A 21991-nucleotide genomic window follows, 5' to 3' on the forward strand; every position below is an offset into this window, starting at 1 on the left:
AAATAATTTGTTTTCTTTCAAAAATAAACTCTGCAATTGCGGTCTTTAAGCCACGCTCTAAGTACAAGTATATAACACCTCTTGTCGCCTGGGAAATACAATTTGCGAATATCAGCAGTAAAAAGTGATTTAATCACTGCAAAGTAACTTTTCGTTATGAACAAAATTTACAATATTTGGACACGAGAATTCCAATGATAAAGCAAACGGCGAAATTGTTTTTTTTATATACAAATGAGGATCTTTTAGTTAGTTCTTTGTTCTGCTAAGCAGATGGCGATTCTTCTGCAGATTTCTGTGTCGATATGTTCTGGAAATAATAGCGTTTCGTTTTCCGTTGAGCTGACTGCTTTGTATATTTGCGCTTTTTTTCCTGAAAATGGATTTCTTTCTGACCGTTTTTCGCTTGAGTCCGTGCATGAAGTAATCCAGCTGGCCAATGTCAACATCCACAAACAGAATCTGTAGTTTTGTAAACTTAAAAAAAGAAATGAAAAAGTTACACGCATTGAGGAACCTTCAAAGTCAGGGTGGGATTTCGCTAGGTTCCACCACATCTCATCCCTCCCCCCACCCCCCCCCCCTCCCCCGAGTAACCCCCTCACAATCCAGGTCGTCCTTTTCAGTAAAAAAAAAAGGAAAGCCGCCTGGGCTAGAGAACAAAGGAAGATAACTACAACAGCTTTTATTTAAAGGAAATGACTAAAGGATTCACTTTCTTTGGCTGCAGTTGTAGTATGGAGCTACAATCAGGCAAAGATTGAGCACGCGGAAAGATCGTTGCTCGGGGTGATATGCATATATTTTATCTTTGTTGGTCAGAGCCACCTTGGGTGAGTTGCAAGAGTTCCACCAAGAGGTAAAGAGGTTCGAAAAAATTTGGACATGCTCGGCATTCTGCAAGCAAATGTTGTAGCGTTTGTCTTGATCCACACAATTGACATTCATCATCGTCAGTAATTTTAGCTCTAAAAAGTTTATCAGGGTATGGTGGTTTATTTTGAATTGAAACATCGAGAGTTTTATATTTTTTGTGACTTTAAATGGAAGTAGATATACCGCAGAGATGTTCTGATTACTAAAACCGGCCTTGATTAGACGAGATTCTGCTGTAGGTTTTTGGAACGCTTTGGGGAAGTAAAATAAACGTGCTTGTTGGCAAGTCCAGAATGAACTGATGAACGGTTGTGTCGACTGCTCCGTACAAACCAATTTATTTTCTGGATCGCAGTTAAACGCTTCCCTCCAATACTTTGGAATAGCATTGCACAACCTTATATAGCATAGAAAATTTGTTTTAATTTATATTTTTTGGTAAATTCAGCAAAAGACAAGAACTTTCCTTCATCGTCCAGAATGTCCGACAGGGTCTTTACGCCGGCATCGTACCACTTTTTATAAAAGACAGATTTCCCGCCAATTGTAATAAGGTGATTGTTCCATAAAATCTCGTTTGCTATTTCTTTCCCTGTTGTGCGAATCAAAACTATTTATAGTAGCATGACAAAGATCTGTTCTGTAATGAACTTGGCTTTATTTTGCTGAACTCCGGAAATATCGACAATTTTATTTTATTTTTTTCCTAGAATATTCCCAGTCTTTCAACAAATACTCGTATTTCAACTTAAATGAAGCCAATAAGATTTCTATTAATCCTATATTGTCAGCGCAACTATTGACTCTTAATTTCTGAGAACTGTCAAATTTAGGACTAAATTCGAAACCGAACAGTTTAGCAAGTCACAACCCGTACTCGTGATCTCGGTATCGCATAACGAGCTGAAGCCATTACTGAACAACTCTGGTGTCTCTGGTTAAAATACGGATTGTTAAAATCATCCCGAAATGAGTGCTGAAAAGCAAAGTTTGCCTTCGTTTGCTTCCGTCATTTCTGTTTTGTCTATTGTGTTTTATTGCGTTGGATTCTTTCGAGTTGAGCTACAGTTGAATGAGCAGAAGGAGAGAATCAACGCTCTTGAAAGCGTTGCGGAAGCCAAGTCGCCGTCATTGTCAAACAACCAAAACTTGAAGACAATCAAGAATTTTCCTGGTAAGTCCGGCTTCGGAAAATATCGCGTAGTTCCGATAGTGAAAATAATTTAAGCAGTCTCGGATCATTAGGAACCTTTTCCTACCGCTGCTAACGATGTGTAGCTAAGACTTATCTGACTTATCTGCCCGAGTACATATGACCCAACCGATCGACCATTTTATAATCGTGTCAAATGTGAAAGCATGCACAACACCAGCGCTTGAAATGAGAGCTGGTTTTGTTTTATATAAAAAAAATTATAATATTCATTAGAGATCAAAAAGAAAAGACGTTGCCAAAGAGAGTACTCGATGTACATTCCTTTGGCTTCCTTTGTATTTTTAATGCTATTTCCCAAATGCCCAAAAATCGCCCAAATAACATTTCAGGTTGCTACTTTTGAATGGTCGATACTTTTGGAAGTTTGCTGTACACAGGCTTAAAGTCCTTATAATTACAAGTATTTTTACAATCATCTTCATAATACTGTCTCATCAGTTGCGTGTTCTCCGCGCTTCCTGTGTGCTGTGGCAAACAAACCGAAGGTTAGCAGGTCAAGATCTCTCAAACCTTATGCAGACAACTTTGAAAGAATTTGAACGAACTTTCTTTTGAATATTGCTGACCGCGTGATAATGCATGAACAAAAAGAAAACAGCTTGTGACGAAACTCACAGGTTGTAACGTTTTCTACCCCAGAGGATTTCCATACATTTTGGATATGCTATCTTCCGAAGCAATGTTATCATTTCTATCATGTTTTTTGTCTCGAATGAAAGTGTTTATTTGTGATATGAATATATGTTGCTGTCTCAGTGAGTCTCGTGGTAAAAAAAAAAAACAAAGAGCAATTCAACAAATACATGTTTTCAACTGGTCCGCGTTGTTCAAAAGACGATTAACGTTAATCCAGGATTTATTGTTACTCTAAGTTTTATTTTCTTTTGCGTAAGTGTTTTTCACTGCTAATGTTTTGTGCAGTTTGAAATAAGTCAAAGTCAAAAGTGACCGGTGATGTATAAAGATGTAAACAGAAATCCTCATTGAAAGTCACATAACTAAAATCATTAATATTCTGTTGTACTACTAACGTTTAAAAGCAAGAAGAGTTACTACTTAATCATAAAACGAGTTAAACTATTTAATATAAATAAAAAATATAATGTAAGAAAACAATAGCTTTTTCTCTCGCCTTTCTGGTACAGGCGCCATTTACATTTTTTTTTGTTGGTAGAAATTCAAAAAACCCATCGAAACAGACGTCAAGCAGATTCCAGTAAAAACGCGACGGAAGATAAAATCACAGCAGAAGCAATGATCAAACTTTTATCGCAACTGTGTAAATCAAAGGGTGACACGTGCTCGTCAGGTCCCCCTGGCCCTCCCGGTCCACCTGGACCAAGAGGACACAAAGGAACCCGGGGACGAAGAGGACAGAAAGGAAGAACTGGAAACAAGGGCGATAAAGGTATTATGGGATCGCCAGGAATGAGCGGCAAGCAAGGCATTATGGGACCTGCGGGACTAAAGGGAGAGACTGGGACCAAAGGTGAGAACGGAGACATAGGGCCCGCAGGCATGCCGGGAAGTAAAGGAGAACCTGGTGAATCGATTTCGTCTCCTGCTGTTGTTGTTTCTCCTGTGACGTTGACAGTGAACGAAGGTGGACCAGCCTCGTTTCAGTGTTCAGCTAGCGGTAATCCTGAGCCTGCAATAATGTGGAGAAAACTGGACAATCAGTCAGAAATTGCTCAGTCAGCGGTTTCAGAAGGAATGTTGCAGTTAAAGAACGTGACCGGAAATGACTCGGGTGTGTATCAGTGTTCAGCAACAAACATCCTGGGAAACGCTCGGGCTGTGGCGCAGTTAGAAGTAAACGGTATGTTTTATTCTAACGTATAAGGTAAAATTTACCCCCCGCTTAATAGATTTAAAAAGGTAGTAATTCAGATATCTTTCAGTGGCTAAGTTCACTTCTGCAAAAAATATATATGAATTGGCAATGTTTGGAAATTGAATAATCCTGGGAAAGAATTTAGCTACAGCGGCGTGATTATTAAACTGACCCAACTCTTAATATGACAAATCGAACTACGCTGTCCAAAAATTAACAAGAAATCATCATGGCATAAAACTAGACAGACACTCAATTTTATAACTTATTAACGATATTGACAGCTGTCATTTATACCTCGTCATCAACATCTCCCAAAGCTGATCCATCAAATCCAAAATGGTTGATTTGTGAGGTTATATGACTTAGCTTTATAATATTAGCTCTATCTCTATTAACCATAACTAAAAATTATATCGATTCTATTGTATTTGGTTAAACTAGCATGAAAGGTTTAGAAATGTTATAACGGTGCACGACAATTTTGTCTCTGTGGTAAAAAGAGGAACATTGTTTTCCTTTCTTGCAGTTCACCCCCATGTCAGCCTTCATTCTGGACCTCTGTACGCTATTGAAGGAAGTGACGTCACTCTTCCCACTTGTCACGTGACTGGAAATCCACAACCTGTGGTCACGTGGAGCAATTCATTTGGTCAGTTACCTCAAGGGAGGGTGCAGTACAACAACAGTGTCATCAAACTTCTTGACGTGCGTAAAGCTGATTCCGACAACTACATCTGCACTGCAAGAAACCTTTTAGGAAGTGCTGTAAAGAGAACTGTCTTAGTTGTGGTCTCCCTGCCGCAGTTCACTGTTAAACCGCCTGTGAAAGTGGTTGCAGCTACTGGCGACACTTTGAGGTTAAATTGTAGCGCTACTGGTGATCAACAACCAGTCATCAGCTGGAAAAGACAAGGAGCAGCACTACCAGTTGGGCGGACCCAGCAGATCAATGGCGCTTTAGTTATTAGAGACACAACAACGAGTGATACAGGGAATTATATTTGTGTTGCCACAAGTGCTGGAGTGTTTAATGTCGAAACTGTGACCCTCGTTGAGGTTATTAAAGGTACTGTTAACAACATTTAATTTACTAAACTTTTAAAGATAAAGTTTTGAATGTATTCACTGTCTAACTGGTATAAATCTACCTTGCTGGTGCTAGCTGCTATTTGCGGATCAATTTAGGTTTCTGGGAAACTGCTCACCTACCCCCTCCCCAAACCTAACATTTTGCCCAAAGCGATAAGTAAGGGTTAATGTTAGGTTTGGGGAGGGGGTAGGTGAGCAGTTTCCCAGAAACCTAAATTGATCCCTATTTGCTTTATATAGTAGCTAAGTGGTAGATTGCCCATAGATTACCCAAAAGATGAAAAGGTCTTATTTTGAACCGATTTACTTTCATGCATAGACAGATGTTTCACCGTAACTATTTAACAATTAGACGGCATGCTCGAGGTTTCTACCGGCTGATAGTTGGCGAGGGGCGAAGCCCCGAGCCAACTATCAAAAGCCGGTAGGAAGCGAGAGCGAGCCGTCTAATTGTGTTAGCATAACTCACTGACCGATCTATTAAACACAAAATATAGCTAGAGTTGATTTATTGAATGTTTTGATTGATAAAATTCAGCGAAGACTAAGCACGCGCTCCGAGAGCCTTCTACGGATCAATAGTAGGCACCTGTGTAGCCAATCAGATTGCGCGATAACCAATAGTAGGTCAGAGTGGTTATGCTAATGCCATTTAGAACAATTCCTAATTCAATGAAAACTGATAACCCAAATAGCAAACGCTATTTTTTTAATGTACTAAAAGACGCGATACAGTATGTTGCCCTATTACCGGACACTTTTTGCACTTACCGTAATATCTTACTTCAAAACAGCACTTACGAGCTGAAACTTACCCACAATATAGCTTCCACTGCTGGTAAGTAGGTCGTGGAGTTTTATCTTCTAAATCTCTTTGGCTTCTTTGTGATCATGGAAAGAGTTGGTCAAATTCGGTGCCCTAATTCCGGACGAGTTGCCCTAATTCCGGACGATCGTTACGAGGAAAATACTCCCTTTCTCTCGGAAATATTATTCCCGATCATGGCAAAATATAAGTCATTAGGGCTAAATAAAGGATTATTCTTTTGAAAATTTGTCTTTCCGGCAAAATTTAAAGCATTTTTCTTTCAATTTTAGCGAGGAAATCATCAGGCCATTGTCATAAACAATGTTCAGCGAATGTTTCGGCCACTTGAAACGAAGTTCGCCAAGGAAGATTAATCAATACCAAAACAGGTATCGAAGCTTTAATACAGCACAGACAGTTACAAAAATGCTTGTTTTTCAAGACCTATTCCATAAAATTGTTTTCAAATAGGTAAACAAGTTTGCTGTAGGTATGCGTCCGGAATTAGGCACACCTCGTCAAAAATTCAACTTAACTCTTTGGTGACCGTGCTCGGAAATTAAGAGCGAAAACTGAAAATTTATTATATGCTGATAAACCTAGTCCTTTTACCTTTACTTTAATATATAAATAAATATAATATATCGCGCACTTTGCGAGAGCAGAGCGCTTTATTGAAACGATGTAGTTTGACGCGCTGTAAAAATCAAATTTACGAAGAAAATAATTTTTACCTACCTCCACGAAAACTTGAATTTTCCCCTCTAAACGGAGTGCAGCTCGGCCGAAAAAAGAGCAAACGAAAGCAGACTAATCGCTAAGTCTTCTGAACTTTTTATTTAACTTAATTTTACTGTTACGACGATATACGAAATTTTTAAGTCGAAGTATCCGGAAATAGGGGTGTCCGGGAAATAGGGCAACATACTGTATATGTAAAATTGTTGCTCGGTTCTCGTAGTTATTTAACATTTGATTTCAATAACAGTTCAAACCAAAATGCGAAGCACACACAAACACTTTTATGCTGACAAGAAAGAAGGCAAACCAATAACTATTTTCGCTTCTCAGTTGTTTATGCCATGAGATGTTACTGTTTCATTTCAGGCCGAGATTGTTTACATCTGCTACAATCAGGCGTTACTCAAAGTGGAGTGTACTCTGTCGACCCAGACGGTAAAGGGTCCTTCTCTGTCTACTGTGACATGCGCACTGACGGTGGAGGGTGGACAGTGTTTCAGCGAAGACAGGATGGCTCGGTAGACTTCTATCGGGGATGGAACGACTACAAAGCAGGCTTTGGTCAGCTGACTGCTGAGTTCTGGTTAGGAAACGACAACCTCCACCGACTGACGGCCTCTAGACCCAGCTCTCTACGAGTGGAGCTGGAGGACTGGAACGGCGTTAGAGTGTATGCCAAATATGGAAAGTTCAACATCGGTGATGAGCAGGCGCTGTATCGACTTGAAGTGGGTTCATATTCAGGTACAGCGGGAGATTCGATAACAGGTGCTCAGAATCTTAATAGCATGGCGTTTAGTACTAAACACAGAGATAATGACAGGTATAGTGGTAACTGTGCTGTAATTAATACCGGCGCCTGGTGGTACAACAGATGTCAGAACTCCAATCTTAACGGAAGATACCTGGGAGAAAAACGTTATCATCAAGGTGCCCGGTGGCTCACCTTCAGAAATAATCTTTCACTCAAATTCGCTGAGATGAAACTGAGGTCATCATCGTAGAGAAAAATTACAAGTACCAGGTTTGGTTGGTTCAAGTCCTGTGTATTCGAACATTTTAAACGGACATTACACTTTACAACCAGTTATGTAACGAAATTGTTAATATAGCAAGGAACTATAACATTCTGATCTTTTCTTCAGTGTTAGCCTTATCTGAAAGTATAGAAAAAAGCAATAAAGATTAAAACATCAATAGCACTATAAAATAACAAAATGATCACATTCGCTTTGTACGGAAAAAAGATAAAAGTAAAGACTACAGTTATCAGGTTATATATGTCTGGATTCAGTAATCAAAACCCGGGTTAACTCTTGAAATTGTCACCGTTTTTAGCGAAAATCGCTGTAAACGATTTTTTTCCTCGCTAGGAACTATCTTACTTTTCCTTTGACCTGGTTTTGATAAATCCAGACATATATACAAAATATATATAGAAACATTCTTGTTAATCAATATAAAAAGCAAAATGTATAAGTTATAAGTAAAAGCACGCCGTCTATAAAACGATTGTCAACATTACGGTATTAGTTAGCTTCGTGCTAAGTATATTTTTTCTACATAGAGAATATATAATATATACATGGTTGTGCAGAGATTTGAAATTTATCTTCGAGTGTTCATATCGATTTGAACACGAGCAGATAAATTTCGTAGCGATATCTGCAAGCAACCATGTATTATTTTGTCTATTTTATAAACCTACAAATAACAAGGTTTTTGACGATTTTTCGAAGATTTCCGACCATTTCCCGAAGATTTCCGAACATTTTTAAAATGTTGCCAGAAGGTCATACGTTCTGAACATTTTCCGAACTTTTTCGAAAATGTCAGAAAATTGCCGAAGATTATCGAATATTTCCAAGGAAGATCCGAAGATGCTTCGACTTAATATCGATAAACTTTGGCTCATTCACCATTAAAACATGGCAAACTTGTCAGCACGTGATTGGTGATATCAAACACACGTAAAAATTATCGTAATTTTACACACGCCGTGATACTGTTTTTCTCGGTGGTCAAAATCCCGATAAACAACCGCAGTTTACATAATAAAATTAATTAATCCACTAGTCAATCTTTCTTGTCAGGAAATGGCCAAAAACTTTTGTCTTTATTTTTAGTGAAACTATCAGCCACCATGGGCTCCTGCTGCCACTGATTAATATTGCATGCAAAAAGCCGATTAATTGATCACTCGTCACTTATGGTGGATTCTCATATGATCGCTCCGATCGTTTCTATCGCATCGATCATTTGCAAGTACTGAGACGATCGTAGGCGATCGAAGCGATTGGAAGCGATCGGGGGTTCTCATATGATCGTCCCGATCGTCTGGTATGAGCGAAGACCCACGACAAACAATCATTTTAGCCCTAGATCCAACACAATGGCAGCCTTCAAACTCGTGGCGTGATATCTTTTCAGTTATTTCAGTTTTCGGCGAAGAAGGGAAAGAGAAGCTAGAAGGATAGAACACGGGCGATCCAAGCGATTGTGATCGGCCCAAGTGAAGAAACGATTGGGGCGATTTTATGAGAACCAGCCTTTAGTGGTAAGGGAAATGGTCAAAACTATTGTACTCCGACAGGACCCACCACTCTGCAAACAGACAGGTGGTGTCTTTATGTATCCTACCTTTCCCACCTAAAAAGATGGTGTCTTGTTTGTATAGCCCCCACTCTTATTTATCAGGAGTAGAAACTAGAAAAAGATTCAAACATCCTTGTGCCATTTCTCCAGGAATACAAGCTTTATGCGCACCGAATATGAAAGTCTTAACTCGAATTTTGAAGCCAATAAATTTTGTTTAAAGCCGATAAATTTTCTCAGACAGTTGGTGTCACACTTCCAATCACACTTCCCTAATCAAAACAGTTTGGCTTTGTACGATACCATAACTGTTCATAGTTAGCAGAGGACCCGGCTTCTAACTGTGAATTGTTAGAATATGTTTCAAAGTAATAAGCTACAAAATGTGCGTGTTTGGTGTGTTGGCTGTTTTTCAAGTTCTTCTAGTACACGTTTGACAAAAATCGTAAATAGATCACTGTAGTAAGGGATGAACTCAACTTTTTTTCTCTTATTTTGTCCCCGTGTACTGTTTGAATTACCTGAAGGTTACTATTATTAGCGACTACTAATTTTAGCGATTTTTCTGAGCAAGATTTAGCGACTATCAGTAATTTAGCGATTTTTCCGAAAATTTTTAAAAATCAGTGATACCGTGTAAACCAGTTTTTGATGACGGTCTGCGAACGCACACGTATTTCCGGCTGTTGCTTGTCGTTCAAAGGCTAGTTTTTAACAAAATATATATAGCTAAGATGGGAATAAATGTTCATTAAAAGTACAAACTCACTTAAAATTGAACGGACAAAAGAGGACACTAGAAATCTATCTAACATTTGCATTTTTTCATTCCAGAAATAACAACGTTACCGGCATCCATTTCTTGAAGAATTTTTTAAGTCGACTTATGTTTAATTTTGTTTTTTCTTTGGGGTGGAGGGGGGAGTACATAAATTTAATGAGTATTAAATTTGACCAAGACAAATTTGAGCGAGTACTAAATTTAGTGATTTTGGCCCAACTCGCTAAAATCGCTAAAATTAGTAGCCGCTAACAATAGTAACCTTAAGGTAACTGCAACTTGTTCGCATCCAAGGCCTGGCTCGCTGTTTTCAGTTTTCACGATTAAAGAATATAAGTTTATGCAGGGTTCAGGGTTTATAATAAGTTGACGTTTGAATAGTGATCATAAGTCAGTTAGTCTAATACAATTGTATTGTAAGTAACGTACTTAATGTAGCCTGTTGTAAGTAGCGTATTGTATTAATTTTACATTTTAGTTTTCTTTTCTGTCTCAATGTACCAGTTTTTTTGTAATAGGTAGTTAATAAATAACTTAGAAAATATGGAGGAATGAAAGAAAGAAATGAAGCTAAGTACGTGAGCAGGCAAATCGATAGACTACGGGCATTTCCTCTTTTTTCTTAGGCTATCAAGATCAAAACGAGAAAGAGCGCAAGTGGAAAACTTTTCACGGCCATTTTTACACTTGTTTTTTACCGCTTTACGTTCGACGAGCAAAGAAAAGAAAGGACTGCTCGTAGTCTAGGGGCCTGTTTATATGGAGGAGAGTTGTCCCTGGTAGGAGGGTTACCCTCCATACCGAGCCACCCCAGGCGAGAGAGCTTTTCATACGTTTCTTTATAAATAGCTGCGAACTGTTTTAAATATGAGAAATTGCAAAGTTGGCTCGGGGGGCAGGGTGACCCTGGGTAGAGGGTCACTCGCTTTGAAGGTAGAGTGACCCTGGGGAGCGAGCCAACTTTTTTCCATATAAACAGTTTTGTTATTTTTGCCTCGCCTACCAGGGACAAGTTGACACATACGGAGCATGCGCAAATGCTGCAATCGGCCAAAACAACATCGAAGTCGGCGGTAAATTTGTCCAAAATGCATTCTCGTCCCCAGAGGCCGCGATCCTTCTGGTCAGCACCCGGGGTCTCGATCCCGGGTGCTGACCAGAAGGATCGCGACCTCTGGGGACGAGAATGTCCAAAATGGTCTTCGTCAAAGTTTCAGCGTTCCTGATTTTAGAAATGGCCGTCATAATAGATTTTTCAAAATAACTCTCGCCAGTCTTTTGAACCGACAGGGCCAAGTTTTGGCTCTTTCAACAGGGACAACTTTCTCATATAAACGCTCGGTAAAAGATGGCTCGGGGGACAGGGTAACTCTCCTACCAGGGACAACTCTCCTCCATATAAACAGGCCCTAAGTAAGCCATATGAAGAAAGGCGCCGGTGCACAAGTTGTGCTTTAGTATATAAAACCCGCCATTTAAAGATTAAGTTATGGGAAAAGTCCAAAAGACTGTTGATGCCATAGGCGTGCAACGAGGATATGTGCAGAGCTTGATAAAGTGACTGTTTTTGACAGGTTATACTGTTGCTATGATAATCAATAATGTCAAGAAAATAAGCACAATTTATTGAACAATGATTGGGCATTCGTTTGATACCATTACTGTAGCAGCAACTGATAGAGTGGTAGCACTGACCCATCAAAGTATTAGAGCTGGACAGTGCTGCAAACTATTACCAGCTCCCTTAAAGGAGCTATGCCACGGTATTTAAAGTCATTTTTTCCATCACTTTCAAATTGAAGGAAACCTAGGCTTGAAAAAATAATTTTCTAACAAAGAAAAGCACCAACGGAGTAATGAAAACCCGAAAATAAACAAGAATGTTTTTGACTAACAAAGATTAAGATGGATTGCTAATGACAAACTTGAAAAAACTTGCCAATTTTTTCAAGATGATTTGTCCGTTACGTAGTTCCTTTAGGAGGAGTTAATTTTTACTGAGAACGCGCAAAGCATTACTTGTACTACCAGCACGAGCAGTCACATGGCAATGCGAGGAAATGGCAAAATTTTCTACAGTGAGCAAATCAACTAGTAGTAGAGAATAGTACAACAGCAAAGCATGAACATTTTATAATTATATAAAGAATACACAAATAAAAGAATCAAACATTTCTGGTCAGTTTATTAATGTTCCAACATTATTTTCCCGGTTTTATCTTGGAAAAGCACCCAAGAAAAAAAAAACATATGTGCATAATGTAATTCTTCGTAAGAAACCTCAGGATTCTCCTTCTAAGGCAACTAAAACACGTTCTATTTATTCCAGCTACCAACCATGAACGTGCATTAATTTGACAAAAATAGATAAATATAAACGCTAAACAATCATATTCAATAAATAATTTGTTTTCTTTCACAAATAAACTCTGCAATTGCGGTCTTTAAGCCACGCTCTAAGTACAAGTATATAACACCTCTTGTCGCCTGGGAAATACAATTTGCGAATATCAGCAGTAAAAAGTGATTTGATCACTGCAAAGTAACTTTTCGTTATGAACAAAATTTACAATATTTGGACACGAGAATTCCAATGATAAAGCAAACGGCGAATTTTTTTTTTATACAAATGAGGATTTTCTAGTTAGTTCTTTGTTCTGCTAAGCAGATGGCGATTCTTCTGCAGATTTCTGTGTCGATATGTTCTGGAAATAATAGCGTTTCGTTTTCCGTTGAGCTGACTGCTTTGTATATTTGCGCTTTTTTTTCCTGAAAATGGATTTCTTTCTGACCGTTTTTCGCTTGAGTCCGTGCATGAAGTAATCCAGCTGGCCAATGTCAACATCCACAAACAGAATCTGTAGTTTTGTAAACTGAAAAAGAAATGAAAAAGTTACACGCATTGAGGAACCTTCAAAGTCAGAGTGGGATTTCGCTAGGTTCCGCCACATCTCATCCCTCCCCCCACCCCCCCCCCCCTCCCCCGAGTAACCCCCTCACAATCCAGGTCGTCCTTTTCAGTAAAAAAAGGAAACCCGCCTGGGCTAGAGAATAAAGGAAGATAACTACAACAGCTTTTATTTAAAGGAAATGACTAAAGGATTCACTTTCTTTGGCTGCACGGTGTAGATGTAGTATGGAGCTACAATCAGGCAAAGATTGAGCACGCGGAAAGATCGTTGCTCGGGGTGATATGCATATATTTGATCTTTGTTGGTCAGAGCCACCTTGAGTGAGTTGCAAGAGTTCCACCAAGAGGTAAAGAGGTTCGAGAAAATTTGGACATGCTGACATTCTGCAAGCAAATGTTGTAGCGTTTGTCTTGTTCCACACAATTGACATTCATCATCGTCAGTAATTTTAGCTCTAAAAAGTTTATCACGAGTGTAAAGGATATGGTGGTTTATTTTGAATTGAAACATCGAGAGTTTTATATTTTTTGTGACTTTAAATGGAAGTAGATATACCGCAGAGATGTTCTGATTACTAAAACCGGCCTTGATTAGACGAGATTCTGCTGTAGGTTTTTGGAACGCTTTGGGGAAGTAAAATAAACGTGCTTGTTGGCAAGTCCAGAATGAACTGATGAACGGTTGTGTCGACTGCTCCGTACAAACCAATTTATTTTCTGGATCGCAGTTAAACGCTTCCCTCCAATACTTTGGAATAGCATTGCACAACCCTATATAGCATAGAAAATTTGTTTTAATTTATAATTTTTGGTAAATTCAGCAAAAGACAAGAACTTTCCTTCATCGTCCAGAATGTCCGACAGGGTCTTTACGCCGGCATCGTACCACTTTTTTATAAAAGACAGATTTCCCGCCAATTGTAATAAGGTGATTGTTCCATAAAATCTCGTTTTCTATTTCTTTCCCTGTTGTGCGAATCAAAACTATTTATAGTAGCATGACAAAGATCTGTTCTGTAATGAACTTGGCTTTATTTTGCTGAACTCCGGAAATACCGACAATTTTATTTTATTTTTTTCCTAGAATATTCCCAGTCTTTCAACAAATACTCGTATTTCAACTTAAATGACAGCTGAAATGAAGCCGATAAGATTTCTATTAATCCTATCACAGGTAGCCCAAGCTCCTAAAGGAGCCGTCAACATATAGACCACATACGACATTGCGTAATAACGTTATTATAAAGGGTTTGTATGGGAATATAACGATCGTAAAAAATAATTCAAAATAGAGGAAAAATATCCAATAAAATTCACTTAACTATCCTCTTCTGTCTATATCTTGTGTTTCTATGCCGTTTGGAGGCGATTTGAAGCCATTTCAGTGGGTTTTAGGTTCGCTGGTTTCCTATCATTTAAGGGTTTGTATGGGAACAACGATCGTAAAAAAATAATTCAAAATAAAGGGAAAATATCCGACAAAATCGACTTACCTATCCTCTTCTATGTAAATCTTGTGTTTCTATGCCGTTTGGGGGCGTTTTGAAGCGATTCCAGTTAGAGAGGAAACCAGCGAACCTAAAACCCACTGGAATCGCTTCAAAACGCCCCCAAACGGCATAGAAACAAAAGATTTGCATAGAAGAGGATAGGTAAGTCGATTTTATCGGATATTTTCCCCTTTATTTTGAATTATTTTTTACGATCGTTATATTCCCATACAAACACTTAAATGATAGGAAACCAGCGAACCTAAAACCCACTGAAATGGCTTCAAATCGCCTCCAAACGGCATAGAAACACAAGATATAGACAGAAGAGGATAGTTAAGTGAATTTTATTGGATATTTTTCCTCTATTTTGAATTATTTTTTACGATCGTTATATTCCCAGACAAACCCTTATAATAACGTTATTACGCAATGTCGTATGTGGTCTATATGTTGACGGCTCCTTTAGGAGCTTGGGCTACCTGTGATCCTATATTGTCAGCGCAACTATTGACCCTTAATTTCTGAGAACTGTCAAATTTAGGACTAAATTCGAAAGCGAATTTGAGCTTCCATAAATAACCGAACAGTTTAGCAAGTCACAACCCGTACTCGTGATCTCGGTATCGCATAACGAGCTGAAGCCATTACTGAACAACTCTGGTGTCTCTGGTTAAAATACGGATTGCAGTAAAATCATCCCGAAATGAGTGCTGAAAAGCAAAGTTTGCCTTCGTTTTCTTCCGTCATTTCTGTTTTGTCTATTGTGTTTTATTGCGTTGGATTCTTTCGAGTTGAGCTACAGTTGAATGAGCAGAAGGAGAGAATCAACGCTCTTGAAAGCGTTGCGGAAGCCAAGTCGCCGTCATTGTCAAACAACCAAAACTTGAAGACAATCAAGAATTTTCCTGGTAAGTCCGGCTTCGGAAAATATCGCGTAGTTCCGATAGTGAAAATAATTTAAGCAGTCTCGGATCATTAGGAACCTTTTCCTACCACTGCTAACGATGTGTAGCTAAGACTTGTCTGACTTGTGCCCGAGTACATATGACCCAACCGATCGACCATTTTATAATCGTGTCAAATGTGAAAGCATGCACAACACCAGCGCTTGAAATGAGAGCTGGTTTTGTTTTATATATACAAAAATTATGATATTCATTAGAGATCAAAAGAAGAGACGTTGCCAAAGAGAGTACTCGATGTACATTCCTTTGGCTTCCTTTGTATCTTCACTGCTATTTCCCAAATGCTCAAAAATCGCCCAAAGAACATTTCAGGTTGCTACTTTTGAATGGTCGATACTTTTGGAAGTTTGCTGTACACAGGCTTAAAGTCCTTATAATTACAAGTATTTTTACAATCATCTTCATAATACTGTCTCATCAGTTGCGTGTTCTCCGCGCTTCCTGTGTGCTGTGGCAAACAAACCGAAGGTTAGCAGGTCAAGTTCTCTCAAACCTTATGCAGACAACTTTGAAAGAATTTGAACGAACTTTCTTTTGAATATTGCTGACCGTGTGATAATGCATGAACAAAAGAAAACAGCTTGTGACGAAACTCACAGGTTGTAACGTTTTTTACCCCAGAGGATTTCCATACATTTTGGATATGCTATCTTCTGAAGCAATGTTATCATTTCTATCATGTTTTTTTGTCTCGAATGAAAGTGTTTATTTGTGATATGAATATATGTTGCTGTCTCAGTCAGTCTCGTGGTAAAATGGTAAAAACAAAGAGCAATTCAACAAATACATGTTTTCAACTGGGTCGCGTTGTTTAAAAGACGATTAACGTTAATCCAGGATTTGTTATTGCTCTAAGTTTTATTTTCCTTTGTGTAAAAGTGTTTTTCGCTGCTTATGTTTTGTGCAGTTTGAAATAAGTGAAAAAACACAAACAATTTTCAAAGGACACTTTTAAATATTTATTAAGTGAAGTTAAAAGAGAAATAATGTAGATTTATTTTTATTGTTTAATATTTTTAAACATTAAACAATTAAAAAAGTTAAAACTTTTTAATTTATTTATTATTATTTTTGTAGTTAGCACATTACAGATGAAGAGCCATGTCAAATGGATATACTGTAATAAATTCGTTATTATTATTATTATTATTATTATTATTATTATTATTATTATTATTATTATTATTATTATTAAAGTCAGAAGTGACGGGGAAAATGTAAGTTGTAAACAGAAATCCTCATTGAAAGTCACATAACTGAAATCAAACTTTGGGCTGATCCTGGATTGGCTTGATCGGGTAACATTCTGTTGTACTACTAACGTTTAAAAGAAAGAAGAGTTACTACTTAAAACGAGTTAAACTTTCGTAATATAAATAAAAAAAGTATAATGTAATAAAACAGTAGCTTTTTCTCTCGCCTTTATGTCCATTTAAAATCTTTTCCTTTTGTTAGTAGAGCTTCAAAAACCGCATCGAAACAGACGTCAAGCTGACCCCAGTAAAAACGAGACGGAAGACAAAAACACAGCAGAAGCAATGATCACTCTTTTATCGCAACTGTGTAAGTCAAAGGGTGACACGTGCTCGTCAGGTCCCCCAGGCCCTCCCGGCCCACCTGGACCAAGAGGACACAAAGGAGCCCGGGGACGAAGGGGACAGAAAGGAAGAACTGGAAACAAAGGTGATAAAGGCATTATGGGATCGCCAGGAATGAGCGGTAAGCAAGGCATTATGGGACCTGCGGGGCTAAAGGGAGAGACTGGAACCAAAGGTGAGAAAGGAGACATGGGGCCCGCAGGCATGCCGGGAAGTAACGGAGAACCTGGTGAATCGATATCATCTCCTGCTGTTGTTGTTTCTCCTGTGATGTTGACAGTGAACGAAGGTGGATCAGCCTCGTTTCAGTGTTCAGCCAGCGGTAATCCTGAGCCTGCGGTAGTGTGGAGAAAACTGGACAATCAGTCAGAAATCACCCAGTCAGCGGCTTCAGACGGAAAGTTGCAGTTAAAGAAGGTGACCGGAAATGACTCGGGTGTGTATCAGTGTTCAGCGACAAACATCCTGGGAAACGCTCGGGCTGTGGCACAGTTAGAAGTAAACGGTATGTATCTTTTATTATCGTAACATAAAGGGTTACATTGAGCCCTGCTTAAGAGATTCTAAAAGGTGGTACTTCGGATATCTTCGGCTTATAGGTCTCTTTATACTTCAGTGGCCAAGTCCAACTTCGCACATGAATTGGCAATGTTTTGAATTTTAATAATCCCGGCGAAGAATTTAGCTACAGCAGGCAGCAAATTGGCCTGAACTGTTAATATGACAAATTGTGTATTAACTTCGACATTGTTTTTACCAATCGAACACCAGCCTTCAAAAAAAAGAATAATTCCAACCAATAAAAGATTTGTGAGGAATTCGAAAAACGCTTAAACAAAGAACCATAATGACAAACACTAGAGTCAAATTCATGGTTTATACAGTCAACTCACGCCTTGCGGACACCCCGCTTTTGCGGACACTCGCTATTGACTGGACTGGACTCCCGCTATTACGGACTCTCGCTATAACGGACACTAAACGACGCCCCGAGCGTGTCCGCTATGACGAGAGTTGACTGCAGCTACTTATTTTTTAATCAGTATATAGACGACAGCTGATTTTAGATTCGCTGGCGGATTGCGTCGTCATATGACATAAGTCAGAAGGGCACTTTTGATCCGTTAACCAAGAATTATGTCGATTCTATTGTATTTCGTTGAGCTAACATGAAATGTTTATAACTATTATGGTATATCATAACGGTGCACGAGAACTTTGTCTCTGTGGTAAAAAAATGCGGATTATTATTTTCCCCTCTTTCAGTTCGTCCTCGTGTTACCCTTCATTCTGGACCTCTTCACGCTATTGAAGGAAGTGACGTCACTCTTCCCACTTGTCACGTGACTGGTCATCCACACCCTGTGGTCACGTGGAGCAAGTCATTTGGTCAGTTACCTCATGGGAGGGTGCAGTACAACAACAGTGCCATCAAACTTCTTGACGTCCGTAAAGCTGATTCTGACAACTACATTTGCACTGCCAGAAACCTTTTGGGAAGTGCTGCGAAGAGAACTGTCTTAGTTGTGGTCTCCCTGCCAAAGTTCACCGTAAAGCCGCCTGTGGAATTTGTTGCAGTTATTGGCAACACTTTAAAGTTAAATTGTAGCGCTACTGGTGATCCACAACCAGTCATCAGCTGGAAAAGACAAGGAGCAGCACTTCCAGTTGGGCGGACCCAGCAGATCAATGGTGCGTTAGTTATTAGAGACATAACAACCAGTGACAGAGGGAATTACATTTGTGTTGCAACAAGTGCTAAAGTGTTTCATGTTGAAGCTGTGACGTACGTTGTCGTTAAAGGTATGCGAAGACGAGAACTTAAAAACAACATGTAATTCATTTTTTTATCGCATAGGTTTTGAGTTACGTTTGAATTGCGTTGAAGTTTTATTTTGACAGGATTTTTTGCGTTAAAGCTGCAATCAATCTTTAAATATTTCATACGGAGTCCTACATAGGCCGTCACACACAGCACCATTTAATTTAGTAGATCCACATCTTAATACACGACATTGCTCATTCTACGGATCAGCTTTCGACTTAGTTAAATGTTTATGATATGCCATGCTGATGGCTGCGCCTACCCCTTCCATGGTAACTGGCTTGCGCATGCGTACAGGCGTTTTAGCCAAACATCGGAAAGGATTAGTATGACTATAGCCTCTTTCGGAACTGTTGTTTGGGCTCGTCAGGCAATGCTCCTTCCCCCGCCAGAAGGAGCGTTGCGTGACTTTCCAAAAACAACGGCTGCAAAGATTAAATCTAGCATATATGATCAGAAGTTCGTGAACTTTGCGGTTGTGAGTCATCAGTTAGAATATTATTTTTGAGAGTGTTGTTTCACCCTTACTTCTGATTTCTACAAACAGGATATAATCAAAATGTCAAGGATGCACAAATGCGAACATGAAAGACAAACTAATTTATTTTTCATGCAGTATTTTATGTCACCAGAGGTTTCTGTTTCATTTAATTTCAGCTCGAGATTGTTCAGATTTATTTAAATCAGGTCAAACACAAAGTGGATTGTACTCTGTCGACCCAGACGGAAGAGGATCCTTCTCTGTCTACTGTGACATGCGCACTGACGGTGGAGGTTGGACAGTGTTTCAAAGACGACAGGATGGTTCGGTAGACTTCTATCGGGGATGGAACGACTACAAAGCAGGCTTTGGTCAGCTGACTGCTGAGTTCTGGTTAGGAAACGATAAGATCCACAGGCTGACGGCCTCTAGACCCAGCTCTCTACGAGTGGAGTTGGAGGACTGGAGCGGAGGTAAAGCGTATGCCAAATATGGCACGTTTAACATCGGTGATGAGCAGGCGCTGTATCGACTTGAAGTGGGTTCATATTCAGGTACAGCGGGAGATTCGTTTATATATCATAATAACATGGCGTTTACTACTAAAGACAGAGATAATGACAGAGATAGTGGTAGTAACTGTGCTGTACGTTTTACCGGAGCCTGGTGGTACAACAGTTGTCAGCACTCCAATCTTAACGGAAAATATCTGGGAGAAATTAATAATTGGAAAGGTGTCCGGTGGTACAACTTCAGAAGAGATCTTTCCCTCAAATTCGCTGAGATAAAACTGAGGCCATCATCGTAAAGAAAAATTACAAGTATCAAGTTTAGATGGTTTCAAGTCCCGTGTTATTCGAACAGTTTGAAAGGACAGTACGCTTTACAATTAGTTATGTAACGAAATCAGTGTTAATATAACATATACAAGTAACTGGGATTCCGATCTTTTCTTCAATGCTTATCTCATCTGAAAGCATTAATAATTGTTGTGTAAAAAAACGGTTTTTGTAAAAAAGCTGCTTTTTTACATAAAAAAAGCAGCTTTCTTACAAATATATAATTGTAAAAAAGCAGCCTTTTTACAAGAATATATATTTGTAAAAAAGCCTTTTTTATGTAAAAAAGCAGCTTTTTTACAGTTATATAATTGTAAAAAAGCTGCTTTTTTACAGGAATATATATTTGTAAAAAAGCTGCTTTTTTATGTAAAAAAGCAGCTTTTTACAGTTTTATAATTGTAAAAAAGCAGATTTTTTACAGGAATATATATTTGTAAAAAAACTGCTTTTTATGTAAAAAAGCAGCTTTTTTACAGTTATATAATTGTAAAAAAGCAGCTTTTTACAGGAATATATATTTGTAAAAAAACTACTTTTTTATGTAAAAAAGCAGCTTTTTTACAAGAATATAATTGTAAAAAAGCTGCTTTTTTACCAAAATATATATTTGTAAAAAGCTGCTTTTTTACAAGAAATATCTTTGTAAAAAAGTTGCTTTTTTACAGAAAAACGGACAAGATGCTGCATAGAGTACCTTTAGAGAATTTGAGTTGAGAATTAGGGTATGCCAAAACCCATATACCAAAGCGCAACTGTCTTAAAGCCTCAGTCGAACACTGAGTCACAACGTTAATATTATGCGAAACGTGTAGCATTTCTAGATCTGTTTAGTTGCCTTGTTGCTACACTTTTTGAAGTGTTCGTGATAATGAAGCGATCTTGCATGCCCGGTACATCAAGCCTGTTTCATTTCGATCAAGATATTGATTTTCGTTTGCTAAAAAAACGAGGGACTGAAACAGGCTAATATGTTTCGACATGTGAATGTTTACGCAAGGGTCATGCAGAGGTCACGAAAACTAAATCATTTGGTGAAATCAGGATATTCACTTTTTAAAATTAGCTCTATTTAAAATACATTCATACGAATCTCGTGCTTCGGTGATGCGAAAATTAAGAACGGAAGCGGTTTATTATTTGAGGCCAGCTGCTTCATCAAAACTAAACAGTCATCATTCCGGCGGCCTTCGATCGGCGAGTTGAAATTTAAATCTGTTTGAAACAACAAACGTCTGCTTTTAGGCTAAGAGTTAGAATATAATACGAAGAACTTGCTCCAGTGTTTATCGATTTAAATTTATTTCAAACAAACGAAAACACCTAACCGTTTTAATTAGTCTTTGCTGAGCTACATGTATAGCAGACAGACCTTTTTCTTGCAAACCTAATTTTGTAAAGAAACCGGCCATAAACATGTTCACACATTAAAATACAGAATGACACTGCCAAATAATTCAAGCCTTTTAAGCGTACAGAAAGATTCAGAACACTTGCTTTAATTGAAAGAAAGCTATAGCCTTCGAATCATTTTTTTTTTACAAATATATAAGTGTAAAAATGCAGCTTTTTTTACAAAATATATAATTGTAAGAAAACCGCTTTTTTACAATGCCGTTTTAGTAAAGATAAAATGTTTTTATTGATAGATGGATCTTACAGATAGAGACAAAACATGAAAATGACAGTTATATGTAGAAAATAAAAAATATATTGGTTAGTCAATGTAAGAAATAAAAACTTAAATATATAAGCTTTGTATGGGAAAACGGTCTGTTCGAGAAACAATTCTAGGGATAAATTAATTGTATTAGCGAACAGATCGGATCATTCAGTAAGGAATTTTATTTTTTTTAAAAAAAGTCCGATCTATTGATAATTACAATAACAAATTGTACGATTACAATTTATTTTCTCGAAATTAAGGTTAATTTTA

At 38.3% G+C, this 21991-nt stretch overlaps 1 protein-coding gene across 1 annotated transcript; it reads left to right on the forward strand.

The window, feature by feature from the left end:
* Positions 1-1737: 1737 nt before the first annotated feature.
* LOC144648629 (uncharacterized) lies at positions 1738-21900 on the forward strand. The gene is made up of 9 exons (XM_078508136.1): positions 1738-2050; positions 3267-3911; positions 4456-4995; positions 6934-7569; positions 15040-15255; positions 16768-17415; positions 18177-18713; positions 19393-20204; positions 21679-21900. The coding sequence occupies exons 1-8, from the start codon at positions 1846-1848 to the stop codon at positions 20022-20024; spliced, it is 4059 nt and encodes a 1352-aa protein (XP_078364262.1). The 5' UTR covers positions 1738-1845; the 3' UTR covers positions 20025-20204; positions 21679-21900.
* The last annotated feature ends 91 nt before the right edge of the window (positions 21901-21991 follow it).

Source organism: Oculina patagonica, chromosome 4, assembly GCF_052425735.1.
Source record: "Oculina patagonica isolate OP01 chromosome 4, crgOcupat, whole genome shotgun sequence".
Taxonomy (NCBI): Eukaryota; Metazoa; Cnidaria; class Anthozoa; order Scleractinia; family Oculinidae; genus Oculina; species Oculina patagonica.